At 47.7% G+C, this 23,741-nt stretch overlaps 6 protein-coding genes across 9 annotated transcripts; 2 read left to right on the forward strand and 4 right to left on the reverse strand.

The window, feature by feature from the left end:
* Positions 1–245: 245 nt before the first annotated feature.
* On the reverse strand, positions 246–5,126 carry hcn5 (hyperpolarization activated cyclic nucleotide-gated potassium channel 5). Its single transcript, XM_085920682.1, has 10 exons — positions 4,479–5,126; positions 3,783–3,969; positions 3,252–3,356; positions 3,050–3,187; positions 2,801–2,962; positions 2,637–2,730; positions 2,421–2,548; positions 2,210–2,356; positions 1,894–2,131; positions 246–1,174 (listed from the first exon to the last, which is right to left on the reverse strand). The coding sequence occupies exons 1-10, from the start codon at positions 4,709–4,711 to the stop codon at positions 1,008–1,010; spliced, it is 1,599 nt and encodes a 532-aa protein (XP_085776808.1). The 5' UTR covers positions 4,712–5,126; the 3' UTR covers positions 246–1,007.
* A 1,460-nt stretch (positions 5,127–6,586) lies between these two features.
* cox17 (cytochrome c oxidase copper chaperone COX17) lies at positions 6,587–7,909 on the forward strand. Its single transcript, XM_085920557.1, has 4 exons — positions 6,587–6,717; positions 7,232–7,351; positions 7,421–7,526; positions 7,755–7,909. Exons 2-3 carry the CDS (start codon positions 7,239–7,241, stop codon positions 7,503–7,505), a joined length of 198 nt encoding a protein of 65 aa, XP_085776683.1. The 5' UTR covers positions 6,587–6,717; positions 7,232–7,238; the 3' UTR covers positions 7,506–7,526; positions 7,755–7,909.
* A 987-nt stretch (positions 7,910–8,896) lies between these two features.
* popdc2 (popeye domain cAMP effector 2) lies at positions 8,897–12,114 on the forward strand. Of its 2 annotated transcripts, none has more exons than XR_015067317.1 (4): positions 8,897–9,527; positions 10,585–10,693; positions 10,785–11,287; positions 11,650–11,797. XR_015067317.1 is itself a non-coding variant. In XM_085921182.1 (4 exons), exons 1-4 carry the CDS (start codon positions 9,034–9,036, stop codon positions 11,727–11,729), a joined length of 1,038 nt encoding a protein of 345 aa, XP_085777308.1. In that variant the 5' UTR covers positions 8,897–9,033; the 3' UTR covers positions 11,730–12,114. The 2 variants fall into 2 exon arrangements, 1 of the variants encoding a protein (XP_085777308.1); XM_085921182.1 differs by having other exon boundaries at positions 10,785–11,139; positions 11,650–12,114.
* A 2-nt stretch (positions 12,115–12,116) lies between these two features.
* Positions 12,117–16,387, reverse strand: pla1a (phospholipase A1 member A). 2 transcript variants are annotated; one of them, XM_085921172.1, is made up of 11 exons: positions 15,536–16,387; positions 15,075–15,282; positions 14,807–14,984; positions 14,623–14,731; positions 14,451–14,552; positions 14,276–14,368; positions 13,823–13,987; positions 13,655–13,744; positions 13,192–13,297; positions 12,755–12,910; positions 12,117–12,423 (listed from the first exon to the last, which is right to left on the reverse strand). In XM_085921172.1, the coding sequence occupies exons 1-11, from the start codon at positions 15,597–15,599 to the stop codon at positions 12,339–12,341; spliced, it is 1,356 nt and encodes a 451-aa protein (XP_085777298.1). In that variant the 5' UTR covers positions 15,600–16,387; the 3' UTR covers positions 12,117–12,338. The 2 variants fall into 2 exon arrangements, with proteins under 2 accessions (XP_085777298.1, XP_085777297.1); XM_085921171.1 differs by having other exon boundaries at positions 13,823–14,005.
* Positions 16,388–16,534: 147 nt separating this feature from the next.
* hsd3b1 (hydroxy-delta-5-steroid dehydrogenase, 3 beta- and steroid delta-isomerase 1) lies at positions 16,535–18,259 on the reverse strand. Its single transcript, XM_085921173.1, has 3 exons — positions 17,963–18,259; positions 17,699–17,863; positions 16,535–17,487 (listed from the first exon to the last, which is right to left on the reverse strand). The coding sequence occupies exons 1-3, from the start codon at positions 18,114–18,116 to the stop codon at positions 16,679–16,681; spliced, it is 1,128 nt and encodes a 375-aa protein (XP_085777299.1). The 5' UTR covers positions 18,117–18,259; the 3' UTR covers positions 16,535–16,678.
* A 573-nt stretch (positions 18,260–18,832) lies between these two features.
* On the reverse strand, positions 18,833–23,696 carry LOC147051327 (kelch-like protein 9). Of its 2 annotated transcripts, XM_085921169.1 has the most exons (11): positions 23,375–23,696; positions 22,886–22,924; positions 22,683–22,813; positions 22,416–22,597; positions 22,206–22,338; positions 21,930–22,126; positions 21,772–21,847; positions 21,119–21,685; positions 20,862–21,041; positions 20,579–20,692; positions 18,833–19,332 (listed from the first exon to the last, which is right to left on the reverse strand). In XM_085921169.1, the coding sequence occupies exons 2-11, from the start codon at positions 22,888–22,890 to the stop codon at positions 18,836–18,838; spliced, it is 2,082 nt and encodes a 693-aa protein (XP_085777295.1). In that variant the 5' UTR covers positions 22,891–22,924; positions 23,375–23,696; the 3' UTR covers positions 18,833–18,835. The 2 variants fall into 2 exon arrangements, with proteins under 2 accessions (XP_085777295.1, XP_085777296.1); XM_085921170.1 differs by lacking the exon at positions 23,375–23,696 and having other exon boundaries at positions 22,886–23,030.
* Positions 23,697–23,741: the final 45 nt, after the last annotated feature.

Here is a 23,741-nt window from a genome sequence, read left to right on the forward strand (position 1 = left end):
AATTTTGGTGGAATTAATTTAAAATGCTTCCTACTTCAAAAACTCTTAGTCATTTCTCCAAAATGTTTGACATTATAGAAAATAAACGCCTTTGTGTATTTAAATCATATTCTTTTTTTATTGAAACATTACAATTTCATTTTAGCAGAAATATACTTTTTTTCTCAAACTCAAAAACGTATAACATATTCATATAATAATTATAAGAGTAAATTAAGTTAAAAAAGTAAATTGTATGTATAGTCTTCATCTTGTATGGACAATGAGAATTATATGTGCAAAGCAATTAATCAGTACAATATTATAGTTGTATAGAAAGTCCTTTTCCAATTTAAAAGATTTATTACAAAGGTAAAAGACAAATGTGTAGAAATTATCACCAAATGTAGGGATTGATTTCTTGGGGGGGGGTTGCCTTAGTGCCCTGAATAATCAATAAGTATAAAATTCAATCACTCAAAAAGATGTCCGGACATTGACAATAATATGAATATAACCCAGATTACTCTACATTTCTCAAGAGTCCATGCCACGTGTTACTAAGCATTTCATTGGATAACTACACAACAGCACCTTGAAATGCGGACAGTGTCCAGACTGTTTTTGTACTTACTTTTCTTTATTTAATTGCTTCCACCAAAAATAGCTTGTGCCATCTGTGCAGATTTCACAGAGACGGCAATATTCACATAGGAACAACAGAGATCGTTTGATGCTCTTTATTGATTATTATTGCTGTGATGACTAAAAGGAGGGATGCCTCCAAAATAGGGCTGAGCAAAATACGGATGGCCCGCTGTCTTCTTTAATATGACAACTCCCAAAAAAATGGGGATTAAATGATGTGCAAATTCCGTATAGCATGAGAATGATCAAATATATAAATATTTATAGAATTCAAGATTCATCTATGAATGAGCTGTCCCACCTGCCGGTTTAAAAAAAAAAAAAAATGCAGCCCTTGAGCACAAAGGTTTTCCCACCCCAAATGTGAAATGTCCATTTCCTCACGCAAATCCCGCATCCAGCTCCACCAGCTTGTCCAAATCCTTGCGTAGGTCCGGGTAGGCCTGCAGCACCTCCTGAAAGTCGTCCCAGGACAGACTGAAACACTGGCAGTCGGTCAGCGCCTTCACCGTGGCCAGATGTTTGCCTCTGGTCAGCACGCAAGCCTCTGCTCAACACGCACAAGCACACATGGAAGAGGCACAGTCACGGTGGATGAACAAAGATTTACAGGCAAGCAGAACTGACAATTAATTCCAAGTTAGAGGAATTAAAAAAACAGCCCCCCCCCTCCAACGTGGAAAGCCTGCTAAGCTATGAGATGGACTTAAAGGCTGAGAATTAAAAAAAATCCCCCTAACTGGAGAGCTTGCAGTGTTTATTTTGCCTTCAAAAGATGCTCACATCATTGCCGCTTGCTTGCATGTGACAAATTTCAGAGTACAATCTCTGGATGGATGGATGGATGGATGGATGGATGGATGGATGGATGGATGGATGGATGGATGGATGGATGGATGGATGGATGGATGGATGGATGGATGGATGGATGGATGGATGGATGGCAAACATGGCACTGGGGATGATAATCCATGAAAACCTGCTGTTGACTTTTTTAAATTATAGTTGTGTTTGAGGATTATTCCAGAATTTGACTGGAAACAATTTGAAGAGGGGGGCAGATGCTGCCGAAAAGATTTGTTTCACATGACATGACACACAAATTCACCTCTTGCAGAAAAAAAAAAAAACATGATCTAACCATCTGGATTATTGTGTGCTAAAGCAGGAAGGAGCTTTTTTTAAATTTGTTCTTATCTGTAGCTGTTTCTGCGTCTTTCTACTAACTAGGTATTTCTTGTCTCTGTTCCTGAGATCCAAGCCTACCTCCAAAGAAGTCTCCATCGCAGAGCTCCCTGTGAAAGTCGTCCTTCTCCTCCAGCACCTGACCGTGGTCTATGAAAAACATGCGGTCACCCGGCGCGTTCTCCCGAATGATAACGTCGCCCTCCTGGAACACCTCGTAGTCCAGCCTGTGGACCATGCTGATGAGCACGTTCTCGTCTTTGTCCCGGAACAACGGCATGTTCCTGAGCAGGCGGCTGCACATCACTGTCAGGATTTGCTAAGGCAAAAACAATTCCAAAGGGAAAATCATCACCATCATGTAATCGTGGCTGGGAAGTGTCATTTTCGCTATTACCTCCCTCAAGGCAGACGACACGGTGTGCATGACCTCCTTCTCGTCAAACCATTTCCCTCCGTAGCGCGCCTGGTAGTAGTTGGTGATGCGCAACTGCAGCTCCGGCGGGAGTTTCATGAAGGCCATGTAGTGCTCCAAGCGGCTCATCTGGGAAGACAGATGCAGACGAGTACTTTTTGTCTCCATCTTTAGCGGTCTCGAGGTTACGTACCTTGTTCTTGTACTCCTTGGCGGCGGGATCGACGTTGGCGATCATGGCGGTGGCGTTGGCCACCAGCACCGTGTACATCAGGCACCCGGACACCATGCTCACCATCACGATCCACATCTCCACGTAATCTACAACATCACCAACAAGTTCCTACAAATACCAAAAACCTTTGGAGGACCACTGAGTGTTATTTTGGTGAGCTTTACAACCACGCACTGGTGGGAGCATCCATGGATCCATAAGACAGCGCAATCATCTGCGAGAGAGCTCGGAAGACCCCCCAAGAGTACTTCACGATGACTGTGGCATTCTAGAACGCATGATTTGAAAGCCTGAGGTGTAACAAACGCTTTGGATGTTCCGCGTGAGATGGAACGTACCATCAGGTTCTCCTTACGGACCCAGCAGTCGGTGGGGAACTCCTCCAGCATGGGCACAAAGTACTGGATGCAACCGTTCCAGTGGCACAGCAAGAAGATCATCATGAACAGGGAGAGGATGCGGAAGAACAGGCGGACCACCTCTAAGTTTGCGTTGGAAACCTGAAGAACGGGTCAGGAACGTTAACCAACATCGAAGAACCTTTGGAGGATTATTTTAAATTCGATTTCCTCACAAAGTCTACTCACTTTCTCCACCTCGTTGAAGAAGCGCACCAGCCTGGACACCCGTGCCAGTCGTATGAGGCTGAGGATCCGCACAAACATGAGGATCCTCATCATCCTGGTGGTCTTGGAGGGGTTGTCGTCACTGTGGTAATGTAAATCCTAAACACAATGGCACGCTCTTATCTTCTGATGTCTCGGTGGTTAGAAAGGTGCTTGTGATCACCGCAAAGAGGAGGATGTATCCGATGGGAAAGGCGGCGATGACGTCGGGGATGAACCACGTCCTCAGGTAGCACACTCGGATCCGCTTGATGTCTAAGATGGCTTCCTAAGGATAGGCGGATGGAGAAAGTTACGCATTGAAGCTTCACGATAGACCTCACTTCTGGCAATCAGTCATAATAATTCAATCGTGCTTTGGATAAATGGATAGATCATTATTAGCCGCGAGGAACTTTGTTTTCATTTGCTCGCTAACCCAGCGGTTGAGAATGGCTTCTGCGGAGCATCTGTAATCCCCCACGTTTGTCCCGGCCTTCTCATCTGTCACCTGACTCGGTAACACAGATTAACAAGCCCGCTCATTGAGATCATCGGCCACGGTGACGTGAAAGCCGCTAATCCGGGGTTTTCACCTTTTGTCACATCCGGCCGGCCAATCACCGGAGGCCCATCTGCGCTCTGCCGCCTTCTCACGAACGCCAACTCAAGCTAATGGATCTTATGAATGAGACACATGATCAAGATGGTCCACCTCTCCGTTCTCGCTGATGATGCCCATGCGGAAGTTGAGCGCCACGTCGATGAGGAAGAGCGTGTCTGAGAAGACGTTAAAGCCTTCCCAGGCCAGCCCGCTGGTGCCGTCCAGGAAGGCGATCTCCATGGGGATGCCGATCAAGTTGAGGAAGGTGATGGCCATCATGCCCATGATGTAGTAGCTCCTGTGGGAGGCGGAGCGTCATCAAACTTGACAGGCTGTGTTAACTCATTCAATACCGTTGGCGGTTATAGACGTCAAAGATTTTAATTGGGTCGGCAGGGAAGGAGTTTAACACAAACACACACGCACACACAAACACTGTGCGTGTCTCCGTTACAAGGCTCAGATGACTGCGTGTGATCACCTTACTTGATTAAAAGAGATTCTGCGGCGGAATCATGTTCGTCCGACGCTTTCTTCCCGGAATGTCCCCCCCTCGTACCAACCGAGCTATTATTAACACCTCGTATTTATTAATAGCTGAAAATCTCTGCCTGCTCAGTCAGCACATTTTTTTGCTCCAAATGGGAATTGCGGCAGGTGAAAATGAGTCGGCCCAGGTTGACTTCTTTTTCCACTTGCGTGACGCAATGTCGAGAATGGAGGTGCCAATGTTTGAATTTTTGAAGGTGCCACTAAGTTCTTTTCACAACAACATATAGAGATGAAAATGTGAAGAAAGGTCTCTACCTCATGAGGCTGAAGGGATGGATGACGAAGACACCGCTCTGCAGCTGGCGGATGCACTCCTTCTCCACGGCCACCTCGCTTCCGTACATGTAGAGAGATTGACGGTTCTGCTGAGGCAAGAGCAGCGCCCGCCACCCGCAGGGCGCCCGCTCGCATCCCGCCGCCGCCGCCGCCGCCGTTCCCCGAGCCCTCAGTCTCTGCATGGCCGCCGTGGCACGAAACGCTCGCCTCATCGGACCATCCCGACCTGACTCCCGTTATTCTTCCAGACTTGTTCTTCTTGTGTGACTTGATTTTATTCTTCTGGTTCTGGTTGTTCTTCAAGTTCTTGTCTTCTTTTGATTCCTCCTCCTGAAGTTGTTGTACTTTTTCTTCCTGTTCTTTTCTTCTATTTATTTGTCTTCTTTTACTTCTTGTCGGTATTCTCCTCGGTTCCTCTTGTTCTTACTCTTCGTTGTTCCTCTACTTTATATTCTTATTCCCTTTCTTGTTCTAGTTCTTTGTATTCCAGTTCTTTGGAGGCAATGTCTATGTTTTAAAAAGTGTGTTTTCAAATATCTTCTTTGTATTCTTCCCGTTCTTCTTTTTCCCTGCCTGCGACTTTTCCGACGAAGAGCTCAACCTTAATGAAGCGGCGTGGAGGCAGGATGATAGCCACCCTCATCCCTCCCTCTTGGCCTCTCTCATCCATCCCTCTTCCTCATCTCTCTCTCTCTCTCTCTCTCTCTCTCTCTCTCTCTATTCCTGCTCCTCCCCTCCGACTCTTCTTCCCTTTCTCGCTGCACTCATCAACTATTCAAGATGTGACTTTCGTCCTCTATGAATCATCCCGAGAGGCTAAAGTCCAGTTCTCACTTATCCTCGAGTGTCTGGTGAGGATAAGACACCATGGATGGATGGATGGATGGATGGATGGATGGATGGATGGATGGATGGATGGATGGATGGATGGATGGATGGATGGATGTGTTCTTGTTTTTCCATGTTTGTGCGACTACAAACCATATTGAATTAAAATGATGTTTTTGTTTGTACAAGTCTGTATTTTGCATGCGTGAACCTTGCTTGTGGAGCAGCGAGTTCAGTCTGGGACATTACGTTCCCTCCGTCTAGGATGTAATGAAATCCTTTTTCGTTACCTGAGCACTCTGCAGCAGCTCTGTGTGGCTTCTTTACACTTTATCAACAACACGACAAAAAAAACAACAACACATGAACACGTGTGCATGGATACACACTGGGGAGTTATTTCACATTTGTTTTTGCTTGGACGGATTTAATGCAGCTGTGGAGAAGGGAGGATTATCTTTTGAGGTCATGTCAGTTCTAAAAGGTAAATGAACGCTGCGCTTCAAAGCAGGCTGAAAGCGAGCACGTCAGACCAGAGTAAGCAATCTTTTTATGTCAGCCACATTTACAGATTTGGGTCCTTCAGTCCGAGTTTGGCTTCATTTCGTCAAGCTTTATCGTCACGGGAGGCAATTTGTTGGCTGTAAACGCTAATCAGCACGCTTGGAGAGACATGAGAGCAACTGCTGATTGGGTACAAAGTCATGGAAGGCAACATGAGGACTTTGCAATGTCTGCAGTAGAGCTGCTAGAAAAAAAAAGAAAAGGGGGAATATTTGCCAATAATATGCTTTGCTTACTTTTTTTGTTTTGTTTATACAGGCCACAGCTGGCGGGGATAATGACTCAGGGCTTCTGCTTGCTTACGCCTGAATTTTCTTCTTTCGCTGACGCACTCACAAATGCATTTTTCATATTTCAATACTCCAGAGTCTGGCTCCTGTTCTATATTTTTCCGTCCAGCAGCAACGGCAAACAATTTGAAGGCACAGACATGCATAGCTAAAGCAGAGTCACATCTTGCATTGTCTGCTTCGCTTCACAGGGAGTCATTTTAATTGGAAACTTGGTCAGGTTCATTTAAAGGTCTTGCTTTTCACACTTGTCTTGTGCGCTACCCCTGGGGTTCTTTTTTTTTTATTGAACCAAAATAAAAAATGATCTGTTGGGATTCAAACGTCTTTTTTACATTCATGTAAATATAGGTCATTTGATTCATCAATCAATGCATCGTATTATGTATATCTTGGGAAAAACTACATATCCCAGAAGGCTTTGCTTTCGGCTGGTGTGGTCACGTGACGACGCGCGGGTTCCTTCCTGCTCTTGTGTGAAGGTGACAGCGCGAAGCAAACTACGCACCGCCAAGTAACGTCAGAGACCCCGAGAAGTGAGTCTTCCATTTTTCGGTGGTGCATTTTTGTCCACATTTCGCTTGCGCGACCTCATTCCTGAGTGCAGATGCCAAAATAGAGCGCTTTTCGAGCAGTTTAGTCTGTGACGTCACGACATTGACTGCGCTAGCAGATGCGTTAGCCCCTCACGTGCGTTATGCAATGTAGGGCAAAATAGATTTTTTTAAATATCTTTGTGTTTTTTCGGCGTCTATTGACACGTGATCAGTAAACTGACCTCCCACATGTTAATGTTTGCACACGATCAGTTATCAATGGCTTTTTTGATGACGCCTGATTTGTAACGAATCTTGTGTTACGTTCAACGTGTCAAGTGTTTTATTTTCATTTTCACCATATCAAGTCTGTCTCATGTATAAAATGAGGACCTGACTGTCTTTTGCTGCATTGTCTCAGGCACCACAAGTTTCACTTTCACTTTGACTAAGAAACTTTCATGATGAGTGATGTAAGAGAGCAGGACAGAATCTCTTTCATGTTCCCTTGTAGGTTTGAGATGTCCACCGTGTCTGCCGCCGCTGCGGAGCCCGCCGCCATCGCCGACGAGCAGAAGAAGCCGCTCAAGCCGTGCTGCGCTTGTCCTGAAACCAAGAAAGTCCGAGACGCATGGTATAAAAATGTTGCATGATCAAGGTCCGACATTTTTCAATCCTGATATTGTATTTCTCTTCTCCACAGCATCATTGAAAAGGGCGAAGAGAACTGCACGGAACTCATCGAGGCCCACAAAGACTGCATGAGGCAACTGGGATTCAAGATTTAATGGTTTTGATCTGCGTGCGTGGTAAGTCAAGTCAAAATGACACATCAAGATGATCCACCTCTATGGTTCTTCCACTTTGAGCCAGACAAAAGGACTTTCAAATGCCAATTCTGATGAAAATGTTGTCAGTGATATGCGGAGAGTCAAATGTCCCGGGTGAAATGCTAATTTTAGCTTGTTGCACTTGACTGTATAACCTTGCTGCCACCTAAACATGACCCTTTTTTTTTTTTTTTTTTCACTCTTTAGACGTGTGCAACCTTTTCATCCGTTCCTCCCTCATCAAAATGGACGACGACAACCCGCAAAGTTTTTGGAAGAACAAAACTTCTCCTTTTATTTATTTTTTTCTTATTTGTGATGATCGCTGCAGTTGAAATTGAAATAAAAGTTCTATGCAATCATCTGTATGCTCCTAAATGTAAGAGTGGAAGGTGAATTATTAATGGTGTGACGTCTTCCTAACCTCACTGCTACCTTCCCCGAATGGTTGGTGTCCCGGGTATGCACTCAGGCGTTTATAAATAGCTTCATGTCAATACTTGACATATCTGCATTCTTCTCTGTAGTGGACCATACACCATTTTGTCCTTTACAGAGCTAATGCAAGGATTAACAAAGTTGTAAAGGCGGATTGAACAAAGTGAATTGAATGTACTGCTTAATTTTAAAGTTCCTCAGGGCTCAAGATTATTTCATAGCTTTCATTTTAATTTTTGTTTTATTTAAATTTTTCCAAGTTTAAAAAAAAATGCAAATTTCAAACTATAGCAATAATGAAAATAAATATTTGAGATTCTTTTCTAGTTAGAATTTATGTTTGCATTGGAATAATTCTCAAAACTGGAGATTGGAAAAAAGCATTTCCAAATAAATAACAACCCAATTGATCAGTATTATTATTTTTTTGACTCCATTAACAACAATGGATGACATCACGATTTCACCAGCCTTGGCAGAGGTCTCCTCTTCCGACTGCTCTTGCTTTTTGTCAATCGTATTAACTGTACGCCAGGGAGCAGCGGTGGATATTTTTAAGTGAAATCGGACCCGCCGTGTCATCCATCTTGTTTTGACGCGGGTCCTAATCCGCTCGGCCCTGTCGGAGACAGAAGCGACACAGGAAGACAAAAAGCTTTTGGGCCCGTCCGAACCTCTGGAGAGCTGACGGTGGCGCAGAGTCCTTCCCACTTCCTGCCTGATATGTTAAGTAGCGGGCCTGCTTTCTGTCGGCCACTCGCGTCCTCCTAGGATTTCAATTCCAAACATGGTGATCCTTGTGGGGACTCCATATCGACGACACCCCACTCCCACTACTCCCGCTACTCCTCCTCCTCCTCCCGGCTTAACCGCCTCCCTCCGGCTGTCGTCTCCACAGTGCAGGCCGACGGTTGAACTGAAAGAGTGGCCACCCCGAGATGGAAAAGTGGTCGCATCATGAGATTCTTGTAGAACCGTGAGAAGACCCTGAAGAACTTGCCGAGGGGAATCGGAATTTGGATTGTTGACTTTCCCGTCCTCTCCTGACATGAGTGCGGAGAACGCCAGTCTCCTAGATGACCTGTTTGCCGCCCCGGTTTGCCATGGCTGGAGCAACAACACCGAGGGGGCCCTCTACCATCTGGGCAACACCGTCCTGTTCCTGGGCTACATGGGTGGCAGCGGGGCCTACGGGTGCCTCTTCATCTTCGGCCTCCTGGCCCCGTCCTTCCTGTGCCTGACCGTGTGGGGCTGGTTGACCATATGCGGCCCCGACGCGGTCACCTGGAACCTTTTGCTGCTTCTGGCCTGCCTGCTCCAGATCTGCCACCTACTGTACCGCCTCCACCAGGAGGGCCTGCCCAACGAGGAGCTGGCCGCCCTCTACCGGGTGGTCTACGTCCCGTTGGGGGTGCCCGTCCAGGTCTTCAAGGAGATCGCAGGAGCCTTTGAGAACAAGGTGCTGGAAATGAAAGCGGGCCAGACGTACGCGGTGGAGGGCAAGACGGCCATCGAGAGGCTCTCCTTTCTGCTGTCTGGCAGGTGAGTGCTTGCTCTGGTTCAACTTTGCAGAGCAGGTTGAGTTCCCAAGCAGGGCCACTGGTGATCTGCAGTTCCAGGACTTTAACAGTCCAGATGGATCTTGTTGTTTTTGCTACTTTTAGATAGCGAAAACACCTCTCCTTGATTTGTTTGGACAGTTGGCTACTCGCTGTTAGCACCACGCTAACAGCTCACCGCAGTTCTTTTCAAGGCCCCCCCCCCAGAAACGATGACACCAAGTACCTCGCTGGTCTCTGTGACGTAATCGGGCCGGCTGCAACCCTGAACAGGATGAGCGGTACCGGAGATGAAGGAGTCGATTTATGACCCAAGGCGGTCATAAACCATGAGTTTTCTATTCCTTTGATTAAGTTCAAGGCCTTGGGTAACGCGTCCCTCTCGTACGTTGGAAACAAAGCCCATACGGAGATCATAAGGGAGGCAGACGAGCGAATGCACAACGACGGGGGTCAGCTCATTCCAAAAAGCGCTAATCTGCTGTTACGGCGTCAGCTTTCCCCAGCAGATGTTAGGAGCAACGTGCTCGCTCGCTCGCCGCAGGGTTATTTTGCTTCTGCCTCTGCTTCCTGTTCAGCCCCATTTGCTGCAGAGCATCGGGTCATTTCCCAAGTCACAAAATCAAAGATGTTTGACACGGAAAAGTCGTTGGCAGAGTATTTCTTCAATTGTTTCTAGACTTTCTTTAACGGCCTCAAATTCTGCCGAGGTTGTCTCAGGTAAAAGTGACCAAGATCAGATGGCGCAACATTCAGCCGTAGAGGAGAAAAGGGAATCTTTAATGCGATCCCGTTTGAGTCGATGGATTATCTTAAAGCCGTCTATCCTCCCCCCCGACCGAGGAACGTCCTGATGACTTTATCCATCGTCTCTGGCACAGCAACAAACGGAGCTTGACGCAGCAAATATTCGCGGTATTTCTCGGTTCCCCGCGGAGTTCGTGACGCCAATGTTCGGGAAAAGTCACCTCAATTTAACGGGTGACCTTCAGCGCTCTAATCTGGCTTTCCCTTTTTAACCTTGTCACGCCTGACGTCAGGATTAACGTATCTCTGGAGGGTCAGTTCCTGCACTACATCCACCCGCACCAGTTCCTCGACTCGCCCGAGTGGGAGTCCCTGAGGCCCAACGAGGACGGAAAGTTTCAGGTATCCTACAATTGCATCTTTACTTAAGCTACTTTCAAAGTCATTAGCTAGCCCAAATTTTCGATTTCTAAAGGCGTTTGTTGAATTTCAGGTGACTCTGACGGCGGAGGAGGACTGCCGCTACGTGTCTTGGCGCCGCCGCCGCCTGTTCTCCCTCATGTCCAAGGAGCGTTACGTGTGCCGCCTGTTCGCCGTCATGCTGGGCTACGACATTGCCGAGAAGCTGTACAACCTCAACAACAAGCTGTACATCAAGAGCGGCGTCCTGCTGGACATCCGCCTTCCCAGCCTCTACCACGTCCTGGCCCCCTCGTCGCAGAGCAGCGAGGGCGAGCCCCCCGAGCGGGCCGACCGGCACCCCCGCCGGGAGTCGGATCCCGACCGGGGACGCCTGGCCGAGAACCCCTTGGGGCGGTCGTGGCTGTCCGATCCGGAGCTGCCCTCTGGTGAGGACTCCACCAGCCTGGTCCTGGAGGACTTTGCTGACTTGGCGGGCTCCTTAACCGACTATGGCAGTGAGAGGGATTATTTGAGGTAGAGGGGGTCGCGAGGGGGTCCGGAGTTAACACACTGGCTCACCCGCTTAAGATACATGTAAGTAGACGGCAACTATGTGTGCACGAATGCCACCTTTCACAATAACACCAGATTAACAATCAGAATTTTTTTTTTGTTGGTTTTCTCAACTTTCTGAATAATGTACATAGGATAGAATTTTTCTGTCAGAAATTCAGAACTAAATTCTCTGGGAATTGCAACTTTTCTCGGAAACTACAATAGCATCGGGAAGGGTCCTATTAGTAACAATCCATTATTAACAAATTAATCCATTAATAAACAAGTGTGTGCTAATAGATAAATGTGACGTGATTGTTACCTGTGGATGCAATTTGCTTTGCGTTCAGCTATTTTGTTCTCGTTTGTGGCATTCAGTGTAATTGTATTTGTGTCCACAGAGGGGGACGTGGCCGGAGGAGCAGCTCGCTTCCAGAGGAGCCGAGCGCCTCTTGCTCCAACCGACACTCCCAAACTCTGACCACGCCATTTTTTTTTTCTTTTGACCTTTCACTATTTGGACCACAGTTATTTTGTTTTTGTTTTGAGTCACACATCACTTGTGCTCATTTCATGTTATTTTGCTGAAAAACACTAAAGAAATTGCTCTGTACATAAAATGCATTAGCATTTGTTGTTGTTCTTAATATTGAACGATCACCATTCTAATGTGAAATTGTCCAATTGCAGTTGATTTATTACCACAGGGGGCCAATATTTCTCCATAAAGCTTCTGTGCAGAGTGCAGTGAAAATGTTTTGGGACTGTCTACTTTCTGGAATGATTCATGTACAGGCTATTCTTAGCTGCTATCTTTAAGCCTATTTTACATGTGTGTAGAATGACATCAATAAACACACTTGCTAACTTGGCTTACTTCGCTGTGTCGATTTGGCTTTGGTTTAGTTACTACTCTCAGTCTCCTCTCAACAATCAACAGAGAGTCAGAGCTGGAATTTAGAAATGACAATTTAAAAAAAAAAAAAAACATGCTAATGTGTGCCTACTCCACAGTCTCCATTTTGCCGCCACGCTCCATTGTCCCTCTCCCATTTTTCCTCGTTCGGCCTCGTGTCGGTTGGTGTCAGAGCTAGCCGCACACCTGCACAAATTCATGTGACCACGGAGGTCCTCGTCGGATGTTGATGTTGTTCACGCACACTGGGTCCTCGCGCCTGATGACAAAAAAAGAAAAAAAAGATTGCTCTTTAAATTCGGCCTAGCAACAAGTGACAGTAGATTTGAAATGGATTAAAAAATGTCATTCTGCCTGGCAAAATATTTCTTCTTCACAAACAGTTCTGAATTCTGCCCAGCAACAAATGATTTGAATTGTTGCCTTGGAACACTTTAAAAAAAACATGATCTGAACCAATTTTGCACCATCACTTGCTAGCTGAAACAAAAGCTTTGGAAAACATCTTCACCTTGTGGCCTGGCATGCACATTACAGTAAAGCCTAAAACTAAAGAATGGTGTTTATAATGCATTTCTTTCTAGACGTACTTGGGCGCGGCAATGTGAGACAAACAGATGGACTTGAGGTGGATGTCGTTCTGGCGGTAGAAGCGAGCGCCCGTGTTTTTCAGGGTGACGGAGTGGATCTCACACAGCGCCACCGGGTGAGGCAACATCATCCGGTACACGGTGGCGTCCGTTTGACTAAAAGGCAAACACATTCATTCATCACTGCCGACAGTTATTACCTCCTCCAAGGATGTCACCATTGCAGATGGCCAATCGTGATGAGTGTCAGGCTAAGAAAAACATGCCATGGACCTTGATTCAGATATTTTACGAGGTGATGGCGGTTCCAGTCGAGTTCAAGGTTCGTACAAGTGGAAATACTGGCACACCCAGCTCACATGATAGGAAAACGTGACTTTTCTCTTGAATGAAATCAAACTATAGAACGATGGACAGGATTCGGCGGCGGTACCCACAGCCGGAGTCGTCGTCGTGTCTCCAGTTCTCCGGTGGTCAGCGTCACTTCCACTTCTGCGCTTTTAGCGAGAGGAGACGCTTCCAACATGAGAAGGATGTGATGAGCTGCAACGCACGCGTGACAGATGACATCAGTCATCATTGCTAAAAATTCATTGCGAGAAAAAAAAAGTCCTATTTTCCACATTGCTCTTTGTTTTGGGGTTGGCTTTACTGACTTTGAAATGTTCTTGTTGGAAAGCACGTGATTGACTTTTCCTTTGCAGGGTCACTCACACGCAGCAAAGGAGCTCATTAGCTGGCTTGTGCTGACTAACGACGTTTCCCCGCTGGCTTTGTCTTTGATGTTTGCGGCGCAATTAGGAGAGCGTTCCTACGTCGGCTTTTCTTTTCTATCCACATGAGGACGCTCATCGGGAAGGCTCGACATTTGCAATGTACACAAAATTGATGCATTCTCACCGCAGAAAGGCGGCAGAGACGTGGTGAGCAGGAACAACTTCTGCTCGCTGGGGAGGGGAGATGAGGTGATGCCGCACTTTTCCGACAAACCTGAGAGACACACAATAAGCTGCCGGTGATGACGAAATTGCTGACATTCAAATAAAACTTCAAGATTTGATCACTGACCGATGGTGGGGCACGTTCCCCGGAAGGCGTTGCAGTGGAGGCATCGACCCTGCAGGAAGTTTTGGTAGCTGTCACAGGGGATGCCGCTGAGCCGGCACGAAGCATTCAGAGAGCTCATGTACACGTGCAGCGCCCTCATGTGGTCACAAATCACATAGCCGTACACTGGAAGGAAGCCCAAAACTGACAAATCCACACGAAACGTGGTAGGATTTTAACAGGTGCTATTGAGAGTGCCAAAAAAAATGGCGTGCTTTACTTCAGAAGGATGCAAAAATTGCTACGCTTCCAGTTCAATGCCAATAAAGCAGCCTTGGTGCTTCCGATAGAATTTCTTTTGTACCTTTCACAAGATTTGACAAAAAAAAAAAAACTCTTTATCCATTATAGTTATCATGAGCCAGATCAGATTAAAAATCACATTGTCTATATTTAGAACAGGGCGGAACTCACCAGTGGCAAACCGGGATCGTGCGCATCCCGTCTGGTCGTTTCCGCCGTTCAGGAAAAAGTCCACGTGGCCGACCGGGATGGAGATACCAAAGTCTGATAGGTCAAAATAAAAAACAACAAGAAAATGAAGGCTTAAAACTCATTTGTATGTATATTGGTGCAAATATGACCTTACAGTCTGAGTCGGTGTGGATGGCATCCACAAACTGCGCGTCGGACGGGTCCAGACGGTCAAAGATGTCGGCGCCCTTAAACATGGGACCGGCAGGGTCCAAAGCTGGAGAGAAACAACAGCCAATGTTCCGGATCGCAATCCAAATCAAAATGAATACTCGTCGAGGGTTTACCCGTGATTCGTCCAATCCTGCCGTCGAAGAGCGTTCCCACAAATCCGGCCACGTGTGCACCTAAACTGACGCCGATGAAGTGGAACGACTCCAGCTTGCATCCGACTTTCTGTTTGGGATAGTCAGCAATCATAAAATGCTATGCCAAGCAAGAAAATCATTGTGATGTGGAGTTATTGGTAACCTGCAGCCCGTTGATGAGGACGGAAATCTGCAGGGCCACCTCCTTGTAGTTGTCCACCACCAGGTTGTAGGCGAACGAGGCGGAGCGCACCCAGTCCACCATCAGCACGTTGACGTCCTCCACGGCAAGCAGCGCCTCGGCCAGATCCAAAACCCACGTGGGTTTGCTGCCCAGCGCTCTGGGCGTACAACAGAGAGAGATGCAGTGATTTCTGGTTTGCGTGTGACCGAGGCGCAGATGCAAGGCAGGGCAGGGCGTGGCTTCTCACCTGTATCCGTGCACGACCACTTTGGTGGGCCGCGTGATGTTAAAGGCGCTTCCTGACATCTGGCGGAAGATGCGCGCGCAGCCCGGGCGCTCTCTGGTCATAAGCAGGAAGCGAACCCACGGCTGCGCTCGCTGCTGCCTCTGCTGGCGGTACTGCTGCCATGTGGTGTTGCTCACGTCGGCGCACTCGTCCGCCCAGGACTCCGATCCTCCATGATGATGCCAGGTCATTTGGTATTATTGCAGTGAAACAAATACTCTAATACATATCGGAATGGCTTCCCAGCTAAGAAGGGATTCCTCCTCAATTTGGCTAATATGTCTCATAATATATGGTTTACTAGTAGACTAGATTTATTTGAGGGATTATGTTTATTGACTCATTGATTTTCCTTTTAACACCTTAGCCTTCCTGTTGATATTGACTTTTGTATATGATAGAAATAAAGTGATATCACCTACCTTGGACCGTTTGGACCAGCAGAAGACCCAAGAACAGCAGGACGCTTTTGGCCGGGGGGCACATTTCCGGGAGTTAACGGGAGCTTAGCGGTGCTCAGCTGCTCAGAGAAGTCAGTTTCCAGCCCAGGGTGATCGGCTTAGGCGTCACGCAACAGCCGGCCACGGGCACTCATGAACTACGAAACGCCCCATAAAGAACGACACTAACACGTCAAGTTTGGCGTTTTACCACACTATGTGCGACTTTGAATGCATCATAAGCACGTCCGAGGGCAAGTGGGCACGAACGCGATTGGTTGTTGGCTTTGGGAGAAAGTAGCGCCGGATAGGTCGTTTAAGGATACGTCACTCGGTAAACAAACAAGATGTCGACCCACGCAAGTGACAGCTTGCGTAAACTAAACGAACAGTGTAAAAACTTGATCAACTAAAGAAAATTAGGATGTAGAATGAAATAATAATTTTACAATATTAAAAAAAAGCTTCAGAGTTGGTCAATTTACTTTCACTTAGTCATTTTTTGTGATACTTCTGGCCTAGGTATAGTTACAGGTTTGGTTTGCCCAAATTTGTGGAAAATGTTCACTATTACCAGGGATTGCCAAGTGTAGATTTGTTGTTCTTCCTCAAGCTGCATGCAAATGAAAGTGTTTTCCTGTCGAGCAGCCGTTTTGAGATCAATGGACTCTGGCCTGGCTTCACACAAATCTGTGTGGGTGGGGTTCTATGTTGTAAATGACTAAGTTCAAATGAAAGTCAAGTCAAGTATTTTCGTCAATAAAATTCATCAATCTTTTTTTCCCCAGAAAATGGATGTTTTCTTTTTTGACTTTATATTTTGGGGGTGTTTTTCAACTCATCTGACTCTTGTTCTTTGTCTAAACTCATTCTACCAAGTGAGTTGTGTGACTTTTTTTCCTTCCTGTTTCCACTTAGTGTACTAGCTAAGGCTTTTCCATCTCAGCTTAAGTTTTAAAACTCAGTTTAGGGAGTCGAGTATCATTTTCTGCGTTGCATTCTTTTAATGTTTGAAGTCAATATTTTTCCATTTCGTTCTTTGAGATTCTGTCATGGAACTTACTCGCTTTTCTATTTGAAGTCAGAGCGCCAAGGCAGTCAGGTTGAAACTGCAGCTGCAGCATTTCACTTGGTCCATACTTTCTCTCGTTGTTTGGGCAGCTGCTGTGCCAGCCAGCGAGTGGTATTGCTGCGCGCCTGCTGCCAGGTGTACTTGGGCGTGTAGCCCAGCTCGCGCTTGGCCTTGTCGTAGGAGAAGCTGAAGGGCGTGTTGAGCATGGTCAGCAGCTGCCGGTTGACGGAGGGCACCACCCGGCGGAAAGGCCTCAGCATCAGGCACGCCATCTCCCACAGGAAGCAGAACACGTAGAACAGGCGCAGCGGCAGGATCATCTTGTCCTGGATGCTGAAGCCCAACGGCGACATGACCTCGTAGTTGAAGTCAGAGTAGCTTACGTGCGGCGTGTCGTCGGATACAAAGTAGAACTTGCCGGCCACGCGCGCCCGCCGCTTGGGGTCCTGCAGGCTGCGGGCGGCCTGCAGGTGGGCCGTGGCCACATTGCCCACGTAGACCGGGTTGACCTTGGCCTCCGGCAGGGACATCCGGTAGAGCACGTCGCCGTTGCGCACCCCGTCCGCCATGTGGATGAGCAGGAAGCGGCAATCTTCGCCGAAGATGTACATGGGCCTCAGGGCGCAGGCAGCCAGCCGTCCGCCGTTGGGCAAGGACTTGCCGTCGTAGCCCAGGGTCAGGTCCTCGCCCTCCTTCTTGGTCTTGCTATATGCCGTCTTGAGGGAGCTGCGGTAGGCCATGTCCTCGTGGCCATTCACCACCGGCTCGCCTTCCTTGTTGGGGCCCATCACCTCCACCGTGCTGGTGTAGATGAAGGAGGCCACGTTCTCCTGGACGCAGGCCTCCAGCAGGTTCTGAGTGCCTGGAATGACAATCACGCGCTAACGACAGATGGAAGGACCGGATGGAAAGAGATTTGGAACACCCCGCGCGTTGCCCGATTTGGATTCCCTGTTTTGGTTCCACTGCCATTGGCATTCCCAATCGGGCCAAAGTTTTATATCAGCGTTTTAATGAAACATTTCAGTAAGGAAAAAAAGGTCTGAGCTAAATTGTAGCATTTGCGAGCGCACCTTTGACATTAATGCCGTATATCTCGCTGGGCTCGACGGCCTCGATGACGTCGATGATTGCGGCGATGTGGAAGACCAGCGTGGCTCCCCGACAAGCTTTCCTCACAAATTCGGCATCTCTTATGTCGCCTTCATATGCGCTCAGCTTGACGTTGCCTCGACTTTCTGAAAATCAGAATATGAAGGCAGAGTAGGCTTATTTCCCGACCCAACAAAAGACAATAGAAAAGAAACTAGTGTCAAATTAATCATTTTTTTTCTTACCTTCCAGACTTTGCAGCAGCTCCTGTTTGACGTTGATGTCAAGGAGTCGTATCTCGCTGAGGTTTTTCTCCTGCTCCAAAAGCATCCTGATCAGCGTCTTGCCTAGAAAGCCACACGCTCCCGTCACCACGCACACGTCACCGTCCAGGGACATCGCAGATCCTTCGCAGAAAGACAAAATAAAAGAAGGAGCAGCAGGACAGGGGTGAGACTGCTTTTTATAAGGCCAACAACGTGGAGGGCGGACAAGGAGGGGAGGGGCCGAGCTCAGATTGGCAGACAGGAATCTGTGGAGAAAAAAAAATCAATTGATGACACTCAGCTGTGCAACTATTATTTTGAACCTATACTTTGAAATCCAAAATCTTTCTGGTTGTATTTTTTTTTTTATTGCACTTTACAGTCAGTGGACAACTTCCGCGGCATTAGCACAAAAAATAAAAAAGAAAACGCTTTTTTTTTTCTTTTCTTTATCTGGACAGTAATTCAGATGCTGTGTCCTCTAAAATGCTTTCTGTCTCTTTTTTTAAGTAAAAATAATAAAAGTAGTCCTTGGCCATGTCAGATGTCTGCGCTCTTATCTTAAGCTGAAGGACGAACACTCATCTCATGGAATTTCTGTGTGTGTGTGTGTGTGTGTGTGTGTGTGTGTGTGTGTGTGTGTGTGTGTGTGTGTGTGTGTGTGTAAGTTGTGGAAAAAAAATACCTAGCTCCATTAAAAAAAAAATCTTAAAATGTAAATATTTAAAAAATGTTTTATATCTAAAAATAGAAATCACAAAATGAGCGGGGGCCTGCCATTTTGTTTTAAAGTGGCCATTTCTGGGGTCTTTAAAAGAGGTCAGAGAGATTTTGCCCGATTGTTAGCGAATTTCAGTTGTCGCCCGCGGGCAAGGGTCCTTCCTGGATGTGAGCTTCATCCACCGAGCCCTCAGGCAGATGGACGGTCATGGTGCAGGCTCGAATGCCGCCCAGAGGCTCCAAGATGTCGAAGACGCGGTCCCAGGCGTCGGTCTCGGGGTCGTAGCGCTGCACGATGTCCACCATGCAGCGGCTGTTCCACGAGTAGCCGCCCACCACGTAGATGCGGCCGTGGAGGACGGTGACGCCCACGTCGCTCTGGCCCCGCGCCATGGGCGCCACCACCGTCCAGCAGTTGTCGGCGGGGCTGTAGTACTCGCAGCCCAACACGTCGTCGTAGTCGGCGGTGCCCCGGAAGTGGTTGCCGCCCATGACGAAGAGCCGGTCGCCCACCGTGCACATGCAGTGGAGGCCCCTCAGCTCGGTCATGTCAGCCCGCCGGCTCCACGCGTCCGTCGCTGGGTCGTAGCGCCACAGCTCCTTCTGGAAGGTGTCGTGGGTGATGCCGCCTTGGGTGAGATCACAGGAGCTCAATCCTAATTTGCACCTCGACCTTGTCAGATGATCATTTCCGACGCTTTGTTTGGCTCGTGCTGTTGTAAGTTTTCGATTGGCTCCGTTTTATTGTGCCAAGTGATCAGTATTGTGAAAATCCAGTTTGACTTTTGTACATTTCCCACGGTGCAATTTTAATTGCTTGCACTTAGTGCGTGGAACAAGCATGTCACGTGGCCACGTCAGTGTTGAGCGCTATCACAAGACACCCGCTTCCTGTGGCGGGCCGAGGCCAGGTGCCTCCGCCGTGACAAGTTACCACCGCGACAGGAAGCGGTTGTTGAGAAAAGGTCAATTCCAGTGCCTTTATGTGACTTCTCCAAGGAGGAACTTACTTATGATCACAATGTTTGCCGTCTTTGAGACGACTCAATGTTGCAAGATCAATCCAAATCGCTTTTTATTCTTCCAAAATATACATGTAGATTTGACTTTTTATTCAAACAAATTCTATGAATATGAAAGGATTGTAGCCTTTTCAACTGGAAAGTAGGTCAATGTGATCGGTCACACAACCGGAGGGTTTCAAAGAAATTCCCTTCAGCTAAAAGTTTTTTTTTTTTTTTTTTTACGTGGGCTCGTTCTGCTTTGATTCAGCCGCCCAACCTCCCACCCTCAGCCTTGAATGTCCCGTTTGTTTATTTGCAGACAAGAAGGCCTTTTTTTGAGTGAGGACGAGTAGCCAAGGCCAGCGCAATGTCTGTGATCAAGAGTCACTTGAGTGCAAGTTACATTTCTTTCCACCGTGTATTCGGCATATGAGAAAAATAAACGCACACTTGAGCAGCAAAAGTAATTTTAGCTCATGTGGCATTAGATCATTCTAAAACAAGCTACTAAAACAAGTTAGCTTATTGAATAGAATGCTAATGTGCGTAACATCCTACGTTATGCTAATTTAGCATGCCTGTTGATTTTAGGCAAATTCAAGGGACTATGGTGATTTCCAGAAACATCTTAAATCTCAATTTATCAGGGTTAGCTTGATCAAAATTTCATTTCAGCCAAATGACCTAATTAAATATAAAATGATTAGCCAAGCTGTGTTTTTGTGATACAGCTTGTGTATAAAAAAATGTTTGCTATGCGTGCAGATGCTTTGTTGAACGCACATCCGACACATTTGACTCATTTCCTGCCTAGTCTTGTCTGCTAGGCTCCATTTTTTTTGCAAGGTAATATTTCATCGGCGTTACACACCTGAGATGTACAACATGTCGCCATGGACCGTCCCGGCGTGGCCGTAGTGAGACTCGGCCATGCTGCTCACAAAGGTCCACTCGTTTGTCTTCAGGTTGTAGCACTCCACCGAGTCTGAAATTTCAGTAGAACATTTTTTAGCTGCTGGAAGTTAGCTGGAGTTAACAAACTTCATTTAAGAATTCAAGGAAATCGTAGCAAGTCTTACTTCAATTTGGTCGCGTCAAGGGTTAATTCCTCGTAACGCTTTGCCACTACCCTGGAGCAAAATGTAAGTTCTCACCGATCTCCCCCGCCGCATTCCTGCCACCAATGGCGTAGAGTTTCCCCTTCAGCGCGCTGAGGTGGAAGAAGGTTCTCTTCTCGTTGAGCGACGCGATCTGAAGCCACACGTTGAAGCGAGGGTCGTAGCGGTAGGCGCTATCGATGGCCGTCTTCCCCTTGGTGTCGTAAGTACTCTGACCTGAGAAGACAAACGGACGGCGTGAGCTAGCAAAAATGCTCCCGGGTGTATTTTAAGAGATATTTGGATGTTCCCACCTCCGACGATGAAGAGGAAACCGCCCAGAAGGGCCACGCCGTGCTGGTAGCAAGGCACCTCCATTGGCTTGAGAGCTCTCCAACGAGCCGCCTTGTCGTCGTACATTCGCAACTCCCGACTGACCACCAGCTGCTGCCGCATGACGCCGCCCAGCGCCACGATGTGGGTGGCGTCCGAGCGGATCCGGGTGCGCTCGCTCTGGAGGGCCGGCTGCATGAAGGGCATCATCTGGTAGTTGCTGGCCTCCAGCAGGAGGTTGACGCAGGAGGGCTCGGAGCGCATCAGGGAGTCGCCGTCGTCGGCCCCGTCGCCGTCTTGGTGCGAGATCAGGATCAGCTCGGAGGGGGTCATCAGGGGGAAGCGGACGTGGCGCATCAAGGCGTAGATGGAATGACGGCGCTCGGCAAAGTCGTGGGCCAACCAGGCCTTGGCGATGTGGTAGAGCTCCATTTCCGAGAAGCCGTTCAGCGAGTTGCTGGCCAGGGCTCTCGTGATGGTTTTCTCGGAGAGTTGCAGGTAGTGACCGCACTGCACCAGGGCCGACAGGTTGTGGCTCACAAACCCAGCTACCGGGACAAAAAAGCGTTTTTGTCCACGTTTGGCTTTCACAGCATCAAGCCAAACCCTCGGAGCATAACAACTCTTTACTTACCGATGTTCTTCTGGAGATCCTCCAGGTGCAAGCCTGATGCGATGCTCTCCACCTCCAAGCAATTATCAACCGTGATCTGAATCATTAGGAACCACGGGTGAGCGGTTGATTCTCCAATCATCACCTCACCGAATTTGACGGATTGGCTCCAAGCTCACCTCTCTGCTCAGAAGCTGGTTGCAGAAGGTCAGCACCGGCATGACCTGCAAGAAATTAGCAGCCTCTAGGGTGTCTTGGAGGTTGCCCATGTCTAGGCTGACTTTGGATGTGTAGATGAAATCTAAAATGTTCTTCAAGCCCAACTTGGTAACGCCATGCAGCTTGATCTCGCGCATATCCATCTCGCGCATACCTCCTGAAGGGGATACAAGACAACGTAAGCGGGGTCTTCATCCATCGTGGACCCTTTTAAGAGAATCGCACGACGTACGTACCCGTGAACATGGCCTTGAAGTAGTCGCTGGATGAGGCCATGATGACTCTGTGTGCCGGAAAAGTTTCCTCACTGTCTCCGGGAACCAGTAACACATCGCACAGAGTGTCACTTGAGCGGAAAACATTCAAACCCTGTGGAGAAAAAAAAAAAAAAAACGGGCAATGATAGATGTCCAGTCGAGGCTCAAAACTGGAATCTCGGCTCGTACCTGTAACACAGCCGAGCCGTGTTCGGCACTACTGAACACCTTGGAAAGCGGCCGAGGGGGCAGTTTGGGTTTGGTCGCTTTATCTGGTAGTTTGGGAGGGGTTTTCTTGACCGGGGCAAGAGGAACCGGAACCGGAGCCGGAACTGGAGGCTGGACAGGGTTCGGTGGAGGAACTCTGTCATCTAGTACAACCAAACAGAGAAGAACATCACTCAATGGAAATCTTTTCTTTATTGCTCTTCCACGACCTCGGTGGTGAGCGCTCACTGTGTCGGGCCGGATGCTCCGGTACCGGCGCGGGAGATCGGTCGTGTTGACCTGCCGCCCTGGAAAGACGCCTCCCGCTCAAGCGGGAAAAGTGCCGACTCAGCCTCCCTGGTCCGCTGTCGTCGCCGACTCTGCCGCGGAAGAGACACGTTTTGATGTTCTGGTGCTCTCCAAAAATGTTCCAAATTAAATTTCACCCTTACCGCATGTTGTTGGCGTCGTTACTGGACTGCTGAGGCTTCCTAAATAGACGCAGGGAAGACCACAGTCACTTTCATCACCCATGCATGAAATGATATCAGGTCTTCCAGTCGAAAAAAGTCGAAAGGACTTGTGGACGAAATTTCATTTTGGTTTCGAAGAAGCAATTTTAGTTGTGAATTCCTGTAAGAATCCACTTGGGACTGCACTTTGACAAAATGGAGTGTAACATGGCCGTTGTGGTTTGAAAGGTTGGTTTCAGGCCAAATTCCACCAATTCTAAATTTGCCTCGTCAAATCTATTGCACCAGCAAATATTTGAATTTTAACAAGAGAGCTTATTATGTTGCCTTTTTCCATTTTCATCGTGTTGAGTGCAAAACCTCATCCTGTAAATTTGAGCAATCGCGCTTCCTCTTTCTTCATTGCGAGCAGGGAGGAAGCATCACCCAACTCTTGATTTCATCACGAGAAAATTTGCTTTGGCTTACCTGGTCGAAATCCTTCTGAGGAGAGCCGAGCCTAGACCTCCTCCCTCCAGCCTGATGCTGTGGGGAAAAAGCGCTGCCGACGACAAAATGTCAGCCGCTCGGTGGTAGCGAGCGTGGCACGTATCTCGTCAAAGAGCCTTTCGACGCAAACCCGACGAGATTCGAATCACTTCCTGTGCTACTTCTCTTTTGAGGCCACGCTCTACGCTGTCGTCTAAACTTGCATTTCACCGGCTGCCAGTGAGACTGAAACAAATAAGTGACAAGTATAAAAAAAAAAAAAAGATCTTCTCCTCAGTTAGGTTGTCAACAAACGAGCATGGTTTCTCACTCTGGATGGACCACGACTAAGAAATGGAATGTCATC

The sequence above is a fragment of the Syngnathus leptorhynchus genome, chromosome 9 (genome assembly GCF_054491065.1).
Source record: "Syngnathus leptorhynchus isolate UIUO chromosome 9, UIUO_Slep, whole genome shotgun sequence".
Classification (NCBI taxonomy): domain Eukaryota; kingdom Metazoa; phylum Chordata; class Actinopteri; order Syngnathiformes; family Syngnathidae; genus Syngnathus; species Syngnathus leptorhynchus.

Coding starts and splice junctions, on each gene's coding strand:
- popdc2 (XM_085921182.1), top strand. CDS start 9,034: ATGAGTGCGGAGAACGCCAGTCTCCTAGATGACCTGTTTGCCGCCCCG. Junction 9,528..10,584: donor TCCTTTCTGCTGTCTGGCAG/GTGAGTGCTTGC, acceptor GCCTGACGTCAG/GATTAACGTATCTCTGGAGG. Junction 10,694..10,784: donor ACGAGGACGGAAAGTTTCAG/GTATCCTACAAT, acceptor GTTGAATTTCAG/GTGACTCTGACGGCGGAGGA.
- hsd3b1 (XM_085921173.1), bottom strand. CDS start 18,116: ATGTCCCTGGACGGTGACGTGTGCGTGGTGACGGGAGCGTGTGGCTTT. Junction 17,864..17,962: donor GCTGCTGCAAAGTCTGGAAG/GTAAGAAAAAAA, acceptor TCTGATTTTCAG/AAAGTCGAGGCAACGTCAAG. Junction 17,488..17,698: donor ATACGGCATTAATGTCAAAG/GTGCGCTCGCAA, acceptor TTGTCATTCCAG/GCACTCAGAACCTGCTGGAG.
- cox17 (XM_085920557.1), top strand. CDS start 7,239: ATGTCCACCGTGTCTGCCGCCGCTGCGGAGCCCGCCGCCATCGCCGAC. Junction 7,352..7,420: donor AAGAAAGTCCGAGACGCATG/GTATAAAAATGT, acceptor TCTTCTCCACAG/CATCATTGAAAAGGGCGAAG.
- hcn5 (XM_085920682.1), bottom strand. CDS start 4,711: ATGAGGCGAGCGTTTCGTGCCACGGCGGCCATGCAGAGACTGAGGGCT. Junction 3,970..4,478: donor CATCCCTTCAGCCTCATGAG/GTAGAGACCTTT, acceptor CGCCTCCCACAG/GAGCTACTACATCATGGGCA. Junction 2,963..3,049: donor TCTTCAACGAGGTGGAGAAA/GTGAGTAGACTT, acceptor CCCGTTCTTCAG/GTTTCCAACGCAAACTTAGA.
- LOC147051327 (XM_085921169.1), bottom strand. Junction 21,848..21,929: donor ACCAGCTTCTGAGCAGAGAG/GTGAGCTTGGAG, acceptor CTAATGATTCAG/ATCACGGTTGATAATTGCTT. Junction 21,042..21,118: donor TTTCCTCTTCATCGTCGGAG/GTGGGAACATCC, acceptor TTGTCTTCTCAG/GTCAGAGTACTTACGACACC.
- pla1a (XM_085921171.1), bottom strand. CDS start 15,599: ATGTGCCCCCCGGCCAAAAGCGTCCTGCTGTTCTTGGGTCTTCTGCTG. Junction 13,745..13,822: donor GGGAACGTGCCCCACCATCG/GTCAGTGATCAA, acceptor TGTGTCTCTCAG/GTTTGTCGGAAAAGTGCGGC. Junction 12,424..12,754: donor TCTCACATTGCCGCGCCCAA/GTACGTCTAGAA, acceptor TTTTGTCATCAG/GCGCGAGGACCCAGTGTGCG.